Genomic DNA, 14890 nt, shown 5'->3' with positions numbered 1-14890 from the left:
GCTCGTATCCCTGGAGACAGAAGATACACACACACACACTCCCCGCTGTTGTATCTTGTGATGGATGTGAGAATGAGTGTGTGTGTGTATATATACGGGGGCATCTGTGTGTTTGTAAATCTGAGAATGAGTGGAGCACACACACAAACAGACACATACAGATACACACACAAACAGCAGTGGTCTGCTGTTTTAAAGGTCAGGTGTTGGAAAATACACCGTTCAACCTGCCTTACAGGCACAACACAGATTCACCATTATGTAGAAACAGGCCGTGGGACATTATCAAACGCTCAAACATACATAAAACATCTTCACTCTGGGTGGTGCATGTGAGTGTGCACATGTGCCTGTAATTCTGATAGCATTGACATTTAAAAGACAACAAAATACAAGTTGTGTTACTTTGGTGGATAAATGTAAATATGAAGAGACAGATAGAGTGCGAGAGATGGGTAGAAATATGGATGAAATGGTGAGAGAAAGAGAGAGAGAGAGTGCGAGAGATGGGTAGAAATATGGATGAAAAGGTGAGAGAAAGAGAGAGAGAGAGTGCGAGAGAGAGGGAGGTTCTAACTTTACCTTGATACTGTCCAGCCAGGGAAAATCTGTCTGCAGCTGCTCCGCCTCCCTGGCCAGCCTCTATACAGGAAACACACATGAAGCAGAGGTCAGGGTCAAGGGTTAATACAGAGGTCAGGGTTAAAGGCTCCTCTGGTTCAGTGGGTAGGTGTCCGAGTGTGTGGTTGTGTGTGTGTGCCAACCTGTTCTCTAGGGAAAACACTAAGTGAACTAAGTGCTGTTCATAGACTGTATAATTCTAGAGGCAGTGACTGGTGCCAAGCTCAGCATGCTCCTCAATGGGCTTACACATTTCTCCTAACTGTCAGGGGACTTTCATTTCTGTAAGGCGCAAGCTAAATGACTACAATTTCAGACCATGTACTGTAGCAAAATGGTGCCAGACACATTTAGGCTAGCTATAGTGTGTTGGAAAAAAACTGTGATTACAACGGTGTTATTCCAAGGGGTAATACAGTTAGCATTTGGAGTGGAGAAGGTGAGGGCCATTGAATAACATGAACATGTTGAATAAAATTTCACTTTTCCAAACCAAAAGGACAAGGAATTTTTGTCAAATGCCTTTTCGTGGCTAAAGGGGTTCAGTGCAACGATGCTTGCTTTATTTTCGTATTCTGTGCACGTTTTTCGCATTTTGGTTCATAACTATTAATAGTTATAATATAGGTCTGACATAATTAATTGCACAGGGATTATAACATGGAGTATTACTGTCTATGTGTAGATGCTTATGGGCGACAGACAATATCTCGTCGCCCAATGGCAAAATAGAGTGAGTCTCTAAAGAGACAGTCTCTTCCCTGTGTCTGCATGGTACCATGCCTGAGTACTGTGTCTAGGTTTCCTCTCTGTTCCCACTTCAACCCCCTAGGGAAATATCTGGTTTGCGTCCCCTATCAGCCAGTCAGCCAGCCAGTCAACCAGCCAGTCAGCCAACCAGTCATCCACCCAGCCAGTCAGGCAGCCAGCCAGTCAGTCAGTCAGCCAGCCAGCCACACAGTCCCTGGGCTAGAAAATGACAAACCCTTTTTAGACTCCCACTAAGTGGACTTTCATTTCTGGTACATCATCAAAGGGACCACATTCCCTAAGCACATTTTCTTCTCTCCTAAAGAACGGACAGTGATAAACTCTCGTTAGAGAAAATAGTGTCCTATTTCTGTTTGAAGGTCCATCCCCCCGAGCCCCCCATCACCAAGACCCTCCCACTCACAGCTAGCCAGACCTAGCCCCTCCTACTCCGTTTATGATATCACTAACCTTGTTAGTGAAACAATAGCTGAATGCCAGGATCATAAGGGTCTTAATCACCTGAATGAGGATTATATTAAGAAACAATGAAATGTAGATTTTATTCAGTCACTACTAATGAGGTGAACCAGTGAAACAATGACACATACAGCAGAGCTAATTAGTCTAATGAAATGATCGCCACAAAGTTCATTAAAGGAAACTTCCTCAGTTGTGTGACAGTGTGGCGTTGTGTATACAACGGAGGGGTCAACCTAGCTAAAGGGCACTCTTGAGTGTTCGTAATCCAACAGATTTCAATTAGCGATCAACAGTGGAGTGTGCTGCTGGCTAAACAATTACTTCCAGATTTCGACACTGCTCTGAATTGGCCTGAGAACTGAACACATGACTAAAGGGTTAGCCCTCTATGTCACATATGGCAAAACAATAACAGATCTAAGTGAGAACCTTTTGTCTCACCCTTCATGTATAGTATGACTTTACGAGTTCTTGTTTTTCTAAAGTGGGACCTTTCAATGCCAAACGGTGGTAGTCCGTCAATACGTCTCTGTCTATCTGTGACGTCTCTTCAAGGAGACGGAAATTGTAAAAAGGAGAAGAGGACATGAATCATGATGAATGAGGAAATACAAATGTAGTCCATGACACTGCATATGAAGAATGGTTCCTCCCTCCTTCTCTGTCCTTCCTTCCTGATGATCTGTCTTCTTCCTCAGTCATCTGTTTCTCTGGCTTCTTCCTCAGTCGTCTGTTTCTCTGGCTACTTCCTCAGTCGTCTGTCTCTGGCTTCTTCCTCAGTCGTCTGTCTCTGGCTTCTTCCTCAGTCGTCTGTCTCTGGCTTCTTCCTCAGTCGTCTGTTTCTCTGGCTTCTTCCTCAGTCGTCTTTTTCTCTGGCTTCTTCCTCAGTCGTCTGTTTCTCTGGCTTCTTCCTCAGTTGTCTGTTTCTCTGGCTTCTTCCTCAGTTGTCTGTTTCTCTGTCTTCTTCCTCAGTCGTCTGTTTCTCTGGCTTCTTCCTCAGTCGTCTGTTTCTCTGGCTTCTTCCTCAGTCGTCTGTTTCTCTGGCTTCTTCCTCAGTCGTCTGTTTCTCTGGCTTCTTCCTCAGTCGTCTGTTTCTCTGGCTTCTTCCTCAGTCGTCTGTTTCTCTGGCTTCTTCCTCAGTCGTCTGTTTCTCTGGCTTCTTCCTCAGTCGTCTGTTTCTCTGGCTTCTTCCTCAGTCGTCTGTTTCTCTGGCTTCTTCCTCAGTCGTCTTTTTCTCTGGCTTCTTCCTCAGTCGTCTGTTTCTCTGGCTTCTTCCTCAGTTGTCTGTTTCTCTGGCTTCTTCCTCAGTCGTCTGTTTCTCTGTCTTCTTCCTCAGTCGTCTGTTTCTCTGGCTTCTTCCTCAGTCGTCTGTTTCTCTGGCTTCTTCCTCAGTCGTCTTTTTCTCTGGCTTCTTCCTCAGTCGTCTGTTTCTCTGGCTTCTTCCTCAGTCGTCTTTTTCTCTGGCTTCTTCCTCAGTCGTCTGTTTCTCTGGCTTCTTCCTCAGTCGTCTGTTTCTCTGGCTTCTTCCTCAGTCGTCTGTTTCTCTGGCTTCTTCCTCAGCGTCTGTTTCTCTGGCTTCTTCCTCAGTCGTCTGTTTCTCTGGCTTCTTCCTCAGTCGTCTGTTTCTCTGGCTTCTTCCTCAGTCGTCTGTTTCTCTGTCTTCTTCCTCAGTCGTCTGTTTCTCTGGCTTCTTCCTCAGTCGTCTGTTTCTCTGGCTTCTTCTTCAGTATTGTGTTTACAGTCTCTCAGTAAGGCTCCATGTCTCTGGGCCGTATCTCTCCTCTAGCAGTTTAAAGTAGTACCTCCCTGCTCCAATACATCCATGTGTCTTCATGTGTCTCTCCTTACTGTGTGTTGGCCCAGATGAATGGGCTACACAAACAGACCATGAATCAGACTGAGAAACGGATATATATATATCATCTATGTTGGTGGCTGGAGCCAAGCCACTTAGTGCAGCTGGATGAGCATAGTGAGATCAGAACAGTACAGAACAGATAAGACCAGTACAGCACAGGCCGGCCCACACAGTACAGAGACATGGACCCAGTCTAACTACTGTAACACAGCACAGTCCAGCAGTTTCAATATCACTGCTTTAATGTCTCTAACACCATCTATATCACTGATGGTGATGCTACAGACAAGGTCAAGCAGTAGAAACACTGTGTGCTGTCCAACAGAGTGCTTTACTGCAGCTATACATCTCCAACCCTTCACACTATATAATCGACTAGCTGACAGTATTACTGTACTGTACAAGAGGTGGATGGATCATCAGAGCTATTTGTTCAGTCCTTGTCTGTGATGTTACTGCAAGCCTGGCGGATCCGAGGATCTCTCTCTCACGATCTCTCTCTCTCTATCTCTCTGTCTCTCTCTCACTTCTAAACGTGTGGAACTTAAAAGCCATAATGAACAGCTCAGTGAGAGGCGATTAGCACATTTAATATTCCTAACTGTTCTATTTGCTCTGTTCCAGAGGAGAGTGGTTTAATCACTCAAAGTTGTGTTATTTTAGGAGGAATGACAGCATGCCAGGGTCCAGCCATGTCATGCTGTGTTGAGCCCACTAAACGACACACCACACCGTAACGCCTGCCTCGCCCACCCGCCTGTTTGATTTCTGCAGTGAGTTAGGGTCCTCCAGTCCAGACCTCCACTCAGCCGGCCTGTGTGACAATAAGGGCACTCAGCACAACACATTGTTCTCCGGATTGATCTCGAGGGCACTTGAAAAACAACACTACACAGACCACTCAACAAAACACACTGTGTTTAGTCCGTGTGATTGCGGCGGCAGTGTATTGCGGCACTCAACACCTGTTTATTGACCTCTAAACACTGTGTCTGGGTGACATACAGTAGTCTGCAATAACATAAGGCCCTTAACACTGTGCATGACTGCTAAAGGTGGTTCGATAACATCCCCACAGTGACATCTGCTTCCTGCCTGTCAATCTTACCAGTGACCAAGTGAGCATTCAGACACTTCCTTCACATAAGGTTAAATCTACCAGTTGGTCAGCAGTATTTTGCCTGAGTCCTATCACCCTGTGTCCTGTAGGGGGAGAAGCTCCAGTCTGACTGGACCAGTGGTCCTCCTCAGCAGCCAGCCAGTTGAGCCTGTTAGAGTGAGTGCAGTCCGTCTGCAGAGAGAGTCCATTATGTCTGTCTCTGAAGAGCACTGGGCTGGGATTATGGTCAATCATAGAAATCACTCAGTCCCACAACCACCACCACAGATGGAGGGACTTTCAGCTCCAGAATTTAAAACATCTCAGACTAACTCTTTCTCTCTCTTTCTGTCTCCCCCATTATTTTATCTCTTCCTCCTGCTTTGTCCTCCATCATATGCCGTACATAACCTGTCACTTTCTCTCCATCTGTCTTACTTTCTACCTATTAGCAGGGTTTTACCCCTCCTCTAACTTGGTCTCAATCTAACCCTAGACTATTTCCAGCCACTTAAAGTGACTTAAAAAAAATACTGTCAATTAATAAATCAATCATCGATTACTCTCTGAGAAGAACAGATAAGTATATTGTGTACAGTACAATGATGCATTCATGGACCCTTCTAGAGTCGGCTTTCTATTCCGCAACAAAGCCTCCTTCACTCACGCCGCCAAACTTACCCTAGTAAATCTGACTATCCTACCGATCCTCGACTTCGGCGATGTCATTTACAAAATAGCTTCCAATACTCTACTCAGCAAACTGGATGCAGTTTATCACAGTGCCATCCGTTTTGTTACTAAAGCACCTTATACCACCCACCACTGCGACCTGTATGCTCTAGTTGGCTGGCCCTCGCTACATATTCGTCGCCAGACCCACTGGCTCCAGGTCATCTACAAGTCCATGCTAGGTAAAGCTCCGCCTTATCTCAGTTCACTGGTCACGATGGCAACACCCACCCGTAGCACGCGCTCCAGCAGGTGTATCTCACTGATCATCCCTAAAGCCAACACCTCATTTGGTCGCCTTTCGTTCCAGTTCTCTGCTGCCTGTGACTGGAACGAATTGCAAAAATCGCTGAAGTTGGAGACTTTTATCTCCCTCACCAACTTCAAACATCTGCTATCTGAGCAGCTAACCGATCGCTGCAGCTGTACATAGTCTATCGGTAAATAGCCCACCCAATTTACCTACCTCATCCCCATACTGTTTATATTCATTTACTTTTCTGCTCTTTTGCACACCAGTATCTCTACCTGTACATGACCATCTGATCATTTATCACTCCAGTGTTAATCTGCAAAATTGTAATTATTCGCCTACCTCCTCATGCCTTTTGCACACAATATATATAGACTCTTTTTTCTACTGTGTTATTGACTTGTTAATTGTTTACTCCATGTGTAACTCTGTGTTGTCTGTTCACACTGCTATGCTTTATCTTGGCCAGGTCGCAGTTGTAAATGAGAACTTGTTCTCAACTGGCCTAGCTGGTTATAAGGTGAAATAAAAAAATAAAAATATTTGTACTGTACATGATTGCATCATTGTACTGTACACCCTTGAAATGAATGCAAGTGGGAACATAGCATTGATGTGGACCTCACGCATTGGCATATTGTCATGTATGTTCTCCTAATTAGACTAAGCCCTATAATGAGAGACATCCAATGTGAAGTTCTGATTCCTGTGCTGAGAGGACAGTGATAACATGACCATACTGTTCTCTCCTCAGAGAGACACAACAATATGAAGGTCAATAATGAGGAGAAATAATGACCCTTAATCCCAGGTCCCTGGTTGCTCTCCCATATGCAGCTGGGCATTGTAGTTCTTCTGAGCTGGCTTGGAATGAGGAAGTGCATGGATGGGAGAAAGACCCTGCGGGTGTGGTTGGGAGACCCGGTCTCTGTTCTGTGGTCCAAAGAGACCTGTGGCGGGCCCGTTCTGCAGAGGCTGTGTGCGTAGTGCTATTATAGCCCTGTGCAGAGATAATCCCTGCCTTTGTTTCCCCCTAATCTTCCCCTTCCCTCCACAACGGAAATTATATCACTTCCTCTTGCATTTCCCCGCTCCTCATCACTAAGCATGCAGTCTGTCTGTCTGTCTCTCGCTCTGCCGTTTCCACAGAGACCAGTTACTATACAGACCAAGCAGCATGCTGCCACCTACCCACCACAGCACTAGTAGAACACCCGATTTCTATAGCAGAACACCAGATTTCTATAGAAGAATAACATATTTCTAAAGAACACCAGCTTTCTATAGTAGAACACCAGATTTATATAGTAGAACACCAGATTTATATAGAAGAATAACATATTTCTATTGTAGAACACCAGATTTCTATAGTAGAACACCAGATTTATATAGTAGAACACCAGATTTATATAGAAGAATAACATATTTATATTGTAGAACACCAGATTTATATAGCAGAACACCAGATTTCTATAGTAGAACACCAGATTTCTATAGTAGAACACCAGATTTATATAGAAGAATAACATATTTCTATAGAACACCAGATTTCTATAGTAGAACACCAGATTTCTATAACAGAACACCAGTTTTCTATAAAAGAATAACATATTTCTATAGAACACCAGATTAATATAGCATAACACCAGATTTCTATAGCAGAACATCAGATTTCTATAGTAGAACACCAGATTTCTATAGCAAAATAACATATTTCTATTGTAGAACACCAGATTTCTATAGTAGAACACCAGATTTCTATAGCAGAACACCAGATTTCTATAGCAAAATAACATATTTCTATAGTAGAACACCAGATTTATATAGTAGAACACCAGATTTATATAGAAGAATAACATATTTCTATTGTAGAACACCAGATTTCTATAGTAGAACACCAGATTTATATAGTAGAACACCAGATTTATATAGAAGAATAACATATTTATATTGTAGAACACCAGATTTATATAGCAGAACACCAGATTTCTATAGTAGAACACCAGATTTCTATAGTAGAACACCAGATTTATATAGAAGAATAACATATTTCTATAGAACACCAGATTTCTATAGTAGAACACCAGATTTCTATAACAGAACACCAGTTTTCTATAAAAGAATAACATATTTCTATAGAATACCAGATTAATATAGCATAACACCAGATTTCTATAGCAGAACATCAGATTTCTATAGTAGAACACCAGATTTCTATAGCAAAATAACATATTTCTATTGTAGAACACCAGATTTCTATAGTAGAACACCAGATTTCTATAGCAGAACACCAGATTTCTATAGCAAAATAACATATTTCTATAGTAGAACACCAGATTTATATAGTAGAACACCAGATTTATATAGAAGAATAACATATTTATATTGTAGAACACCAGATTTATATAGCAGAACACCAGATTTCTATAGTAGAACACCAGATTTATATAGAAGAATAACATATTTCTATAGAACACCAGATTTCTATAGTAGAACACCAGATTTCTATAACAGAACACCAGTTTTCTATAAAAGAATAACATATTTCTATAGAACACCAGATTAATATAGCATAACACCAGATTTCTATAGCAGAACATCAGATTTCTATAGTAGAACACCAGATTTCTATAGCAAAATAACATATTTCTATTGTAGAACACCAGATTTCTATAGTAGAACACCAGATTTCTATAGCAGAACACCAGATTTCTATAGCAAAATAACATATTTCTATAGCAGAACACCAGATTTCTATAGCAGAACACCAGATTTCTATAGCAAAATAACATATTTCTATAGCAGAACACCAGATTTCTATAGTAGAACACCAGATTTCTATAGCAGAACACCATATTTCCATATATAGCTTTCTATGTTAGAATTCTTGAACACCAGTTTTGCACAGTAGCCTACAACAGCAGCTTTCTATTCTGGTGTGTTTCTAAAATGAGCAGCAGCTCGCTTTCTATTGTTGATCACAATCTGTCTTTACTAGAATGCCCGGTTTTAGTAGAACACCAGATTTCTATAGTAGAATGCAAGCTTTCTACACCAGAGTACCATCATTCGAGTTTGACATACTGTATAACAGCTTTCTGCATACAGTATGAACATGATCTTGTCATACAAAGGAAAGTACTCATGTTAAATGACTAGATCAATGGGATCACAGCTGGTTTGAAATAGTATTTCTCCACTCAAGGCTACAGCAGAGAAGAGTCAGACTGTTGGACCTGTTTTTATCTCAAGACCATATTAATATAGCACTTACTCATCAGCCTCACTGAAACTACCAGACCTAAACTATTATGAAACATATTCTGATAAGATATCCAACCCAGTAGCCATGCCATAGGGTGGCTAATCACATCCCATTCTGCCTCCAGTATGAATCCACCAACTGTAGCTGGCCCAACAGACTTGCATAGAATAGTCCCCCAATCAGGAAGAGCTGCCAGAGTTGTGACTAGAGGGAGTGCAGATACGACCGGAAGTTACTTGTCGTAGCAAGTTAGGAGAGCATTTTAGCTAACCCTTAACCTAACCCTTTTCCTAACTTCAACCTAAGTCTCCTAACCTGCCACGTTAATTCTCCTAACCTGCTACAAAAAAGTTAATTCCGGTCATAGCTGTACTCCCTCCAGTCAGAACCTGCTGCCAGCTATCTCCCAAAACACACATATTTCCTGCCAGGCCACATGGGCTATTGGGAGATGTAGTCTTTTTCCATGTGAGATGTGTAGTTCCACAAGAACACACATTTTCCTCATCAATCCACAAAACCTTTGGAACTAAGCAACAGAATCATCACACCATTTCACAAAGTCCTCTAAGAGCAGGTCATCGTGGTCCTAATAATTATTAAATAGAGCAGGCTGGAATTGTCAGCAAATTCAATTAATTGTCTGCAAAACCATCTGGGTGAATACCAAAAACAACTCTATTAATATCAATGAGTGGTACAGTGTCCTTCCTAACCTAGCTCCAATGGATTAAGTACTGCAGTGCATCTCCTCATGGACTGCACCAGATTTGCCAGTTCTTGCTGTGAGATGTTACCCCACTCTTCCACCAAGGCACCTGCAAGTTCCCAGACATTTCTGGGGGGAATGGTCCTAGGCCTCACCCTCCGATCCAACAGGTCCCAGACGTGCTCAATGGGATTGAGATCCGGGCTCTTTGCTGGCCATGGCAGAACACTGACATTCCTTTCTTGTAGGAAATCACGCACAGAACGAGCAGCATGGCTAGTGGCATTGTCATGCTGGAAGGTCATGTCAGGATGAGCCTGCAGGAAGGGTACCACATGAGGGAGGAGGATGTCTGCCCTGTAACGCACAGCTTTGAGATTGCCTGCAATGACAACAAGCTCAGTCCGATGATGCTGTGACACACAGTCGCAGACCATGACGGACCCTCCATCTCCAAATCGATCCCGCTCCAGAGTACAGGCCTCGGTGTATTGCTCATTCCTTCGACGATAAACGCGAATCCGACCATCACCCCTGGTGAGACAAAACCGCGACTCGCAGGTGAAGAGCACTTTTTGTCAGTCCTGTCTGGTCCTTCAGTCCAGCCTCTCTCAGATTATTGCGCGCAGTCTGAGCATTGATGTGCGTTCCTGGTGTAACTCCGGCAGTTGTTGTTGCCATCCTGTACCTGTCCCGCAGGTGTGATGTTCAGATGTACCGATCTATGCCGGTGTTGTTACACGTGGTCTGCCACTGTGAGGACGATCAGCTGTCCACCCTGTCTCCCTGTAGCACTGTCTTAGGTGTCTCACAGTATGGCCATTGCAATTTATTGCCCTGGACACATCTGCAGTCCTCATGCCTCCTTGCAGCAGGCCTAAGGCACGTTCACGCAGATGAGCAGGGACCCTGGGCATCTTTCTTTTGGTGTTTTTCAGAGCCAGTAGAAAGGCCTCTTTAGTGTCCTAAGTTTGAATAACTGTGACCTACAATCTGTAAGATGTTAGTGTCTTAACGGCCGTTCCAGAGGTGCATGTTCATTAATTGTTTATGGTTCATTGAACAAGCATGGGAAACAGTGTTTAAACCCTTTATAAGGAAGATCTGTGAAGTTATTTGGATTTTTACGAATTATCTTTGAAAGACATTGTCCTGAAAAAGGGATGTTTCTTTTTTTGCTTTTTTTTATACAAAAATGTATAGATATTATAATATTGTCTTTGCACATTTCAAAATCATCGTAATGTGGTTAACCTTAAAAATAGAAGTGATAACGATTCATATATAAAAGATCAAATTCAACCAGAGAGCACCCTTAGATCACAGGAAAAGGGCACACTTGAGCGTTGCACTTGAATCATTCCCACGGTGAAAGGCTAGGCCTGCTACGCTATGAAACTACACTATTGCAGAGACTTTGATATTACTGGACGCAAATGATACGGTGAAAACTATGTGTGGGGAGGCAGAGGCACAGAAACTCACATGACTACCTTTGTCAGATAACACTGTTAAACGAAGAATGTATGCTATTAAAAGCAATCAAGAGGAAACTCTGACTGGACGACTCAAAAACACCCCAGCTTATGCTCTCCAAATGGACATTAGCTGTGTGGGCAGAGATGCCCATGCATTGACATATTGTTCAGTCTCACGATTCTCGAGCATAAAACGGCATAGTGTGCTGCGTGACTATATTGACAAAAACAGATTCCATGGGATTGAATGGTGGGTTCTTTTGCACAGATGGGGCTCCATCCATGGCGGGACAGAGGGCAGGCCTCTGCCTGCTAGTTCTGAATGTGTCTGCCTCTGCCATATGGACACATTGTACGATACACCGAGAGCAACTAGCGGCAAAAGAGCTGAGCACAGAGCTCAGAGATATACTGCAGCAGGTAACTTCAATTGTAAACTACATCAAATCACATCCACTGCGCGCCCCCTCCAAGATGTGGAAATATGGGATTTGAGCATGACAATGTTATTTTTCACACCGAGACTTGGTGGTTATCGAGGGGGAGTGTAGGATATATTTTTGCATTGAGAGAGGAACTGTTGTCATTCACAATGGATGTAAAAACTTGGTTGACTTTCTGTGTAACGAAAAGAAAATAACAGAAAACAGCATCATTAAGTGTCCTAAAAGTGTGATGACTGCTCACATCCAACGCTTGGAAGAGCACGTTGGTACTGACCTACTTCCCAATCCATTTGACTGTGATCCTGGCTGAGCTGTCATGTGACTGAATGCAGCAGACAACACATTCACGGGTCACTACGGAGGAGTTTTTGTTCCTGACTCAAAGGAAATACCCTGCCATCTCAAAACAACTGGGAACCCAGAAATGTCCAACTTCCGACTTCAGTGCGTTCAAGACAACTGGGAACACGGGAAAGAAACAAGCTCAGACTGGGATTATTATTTTTTTGAACGGTCATCAACTCAGAATTAGGGCTCTTTCTAGAGTTCTGACTATCAGACCTAAAGATAAGTAATGTCATTACCTTGTATTTTCAGAGTTCCCAGTTGTCTTGAAAGCACCATAAAACTAATGGTAGACTACCCTTCACCAGCTCATATCTGCGGTGCTTTCGTCTGCATTAAAGCCAAATATCGATCCAGATTGGATGGAACAGCAGAAATTAGATGCACACTGTCGACCACGCCCCCTGACTTAGAGAAGTTCCTAGGCATCAAGCACACCCATCTCATTAGTGGTGGTGAAATGAGCTCCATTATGTCAGACTCATTTTCAACTGCCTGTCATCGCCCCACATTAAAAATATGTCATGGTGAGTTGGGTTGACAATCAGAAATACTGTTCAAATGTTTTTCAAATGACTGCCCCAAATAAAAAAGTAACCATTGGCTGTTAAAATTCATTGTCTAGAGAGCATGCCAACTGTTGTCTAGAGAGCATGTCGCGCCAACTGTTGTCTAGAGAGCGCGCCAACTGTTGTCTAGAGAGCATGCCAACTGTTGTCTAGAGAGCGCGCTAACTTTTGTCTAGAGAGCATGCCAACTGTTGTCTAGAGAGCGCGCCAACTGTTGTCTAGAGAGTACGCCAACTATTGTCTAGAGAGCATTCCAACTGTTGTCTAGAGAGCATGCCAACTGCTGTCTAGAGAGCACGCTAACTGTTGTCTAGAGAGCATGTGAATGGTTGTCTAGAGAGCACGTGAACGGTTGTCTAGAGAGCATGCCAACTGTTGTCTAGAAAGCATGTGAACGGTTGTCTAGAGAGCACATGAACTGTTGTCTAGAGAGCACGTGAACTGTTGTCTAGAGAGCACGCCAACTGTTGTCTAGAGGGCATGTGAACTGTTGTCTAGAGAGCACGCCAACTGTTGTCTAGAGAGCATGTGAACGGTTGTCTAGAGAGCACATGAACTGTTGTCTAGAGAGCACGTGAACTGTTGTCTAGAGAGCGCGCCAACTGTTGTCTAGAGAGCGCGCCAACTGTTGTCTAGAGAGCGCGCCAACTGTTGTCTAGAGAGCATGCCAACTGTTGTCTAGAGAGCGCGCTAACTTTTGTCTAGAGAGCATGCCAACTGTTGTCTAGAGAGCGCGCCAACTGTTGTCTAGAGAGTACGCCAACTATTGTCTAGAGAGCATTCCAACTGTTGTCTAGAGAGCATGCCAACTGCTGTCTAGAGAGCACGCTAACTGTTGTCTAGAGAGCATGCTAGAGAGCAACTGCTGTCTGTTGTCTAGAGAGCACGCTAACTGTTGTCTAGAGAGCATGTGAATGGTTGTCTAGAGAGCACGTGAACGGTTGTCTAGAGAGCATGCCAACTGTTGTCTAGAAAGCATGTGAACGGTTGTCTAGAGAGCACATGAACTGTTGTCTAGAGAGCATGCCAACTGTTGTCTAGAAAGCATGTGAACGGTTGTCTAGAGAGCACATGAACTGTTGTCTAGAGAGCACGCCAACTGTTAGAGAGCACATGAACTGTTGTCTAGAGAGCACGCCAACTGTTGTCTAGAGAGCATGTGAACGGCTGTCTAGAGAGCACATTAACTGTTGTCTAGAGAGCACGTGAACTGTTGTCTAGAGAGCACGCCAACTGTTGTCTAGAGAGCATGTGAAATGTTGTCTAGAGAGCGCACCAACTGTTGTCTAGAGAGCATGTGAAATGTTGTCTGGAGAGCACGCCAACTGTTGTGTAGAGAGCACGCCAACTGTTGTGTAGAGAGCACGCCAACTGTTGTGTAGAGAGCACGCCAACTGTTGTCTAGAGAGCATGTGAAATGTTGTCTGGAGAGCATGCCAACTGTTGTGTAGAGTGCACGCCAACTGTTGTGTAGAGAGCACGCCAACTGTTGTCTAGAGAGCATGTGAAATGTTGTCTGGAGAGCACGCCAACTGTTGTCTAGAGAGCATGTGAGATGTTGTCTGGAGAGCACGCCAACTGTTGTGTAGAGAGCACACCAACTGTTGTGTAGAGAGCACGCCAACTGTTGTGTAGAGAGCACGCCAACTGTTGTCTAGAGAGCATGTGAAATGTTGTCTGGAGAGCATGCCAACTGTTGTGTAGAGAGCACGCCAACTGTTGTGTAGAGAGCACGCCAACTGTTGTGTAGAGAGCACGCCAACTGTTGTCTAGAGAGCATGTGAAATGTTGTCTGGAGAGCACGCCAACTGTTGTCTAGAGAGCATGTGAAATGTTGTCTGGAGAGCACGCCAACTGTTGTCTAGAGAGCATGTGAAATGTTGTCTAGAGAGCACGCCAACTGTTGTCTAGAGAGCATGTGAAATGTTGTCTGGAGAGCACGCCAACTGTTGTCTAGAGAGCATGTGAAATGTTGTCTGGAGAGCACGCCAACTGTTGTCTAGAGAGCATGTGAAATGTTGTCTGGAGAGCACGCCAACTGTTGTATAGAGAGCACGCCAACTGTTGTCTATAGAGCATGTGAACTGTTGTCTAGAGTTTCCCATGCCCAAGTTAGCCATTTATTGAAGCAGTTTGTATGAAAAAACTATCGGTACAGTGGAAAATGCAATGGAAACACTTTGAACTCCTAATTTTTATTCAGTACATGGAAACGTAAGAGCAAAAGTGTTTTTATGTGCGCTATGTCATCATGAACAACCTTTGATTGGCAACCACGTCAG

At 43.6% G+C, this 14890-nt stretch overlaps 1 protein-coding gene across 3 annotated transcripts in view; it reads right to left on the bottom strand.

Annotated features, from left to right (window-relative positions):
* Positions 1-14890, bottom strand: part of LOC139371327 (voltage-dependent calcium channel subunit alpha-2/delta-2-like) — a 279472-nt gene that overhangs the window by 144566 nt on the left and 120016 nt on the right. For all 3 annotated transcript variants that reach the window (XM_071111658.1, XM_071111660.1, XM_071111656.1), the window contains exon 4: positions 583-642. In XM_071111658.1, coding sequence (XP_070967759.1) covers positions 583-642 — 60 coding nt within the window. The remainder of the gene's footprint in view (positions 1-582; positions 643-14890) is intronic.

The sequence above is a fragment of the Oncorhynchus clarkii genome, chromosome 17 (assembly GCF_045791955.1).
Source record: "Oncorhynchus clarkii lewisi isolate Uvic-CL-2024 chromosome 17, UVic_Ocla_1.0, whole genome shotgun sequence".
Classification (NCBI taxonomy): Eukaryota; Metazoa; Chordata; class Actinopteri; order Salmoniformes; family Salmonidae; genus Oncorhynchus; species Oncorhynchus clarkii.
This window is presented reverse-complemented; position numbering and strand designations above follow the sequence as displayed.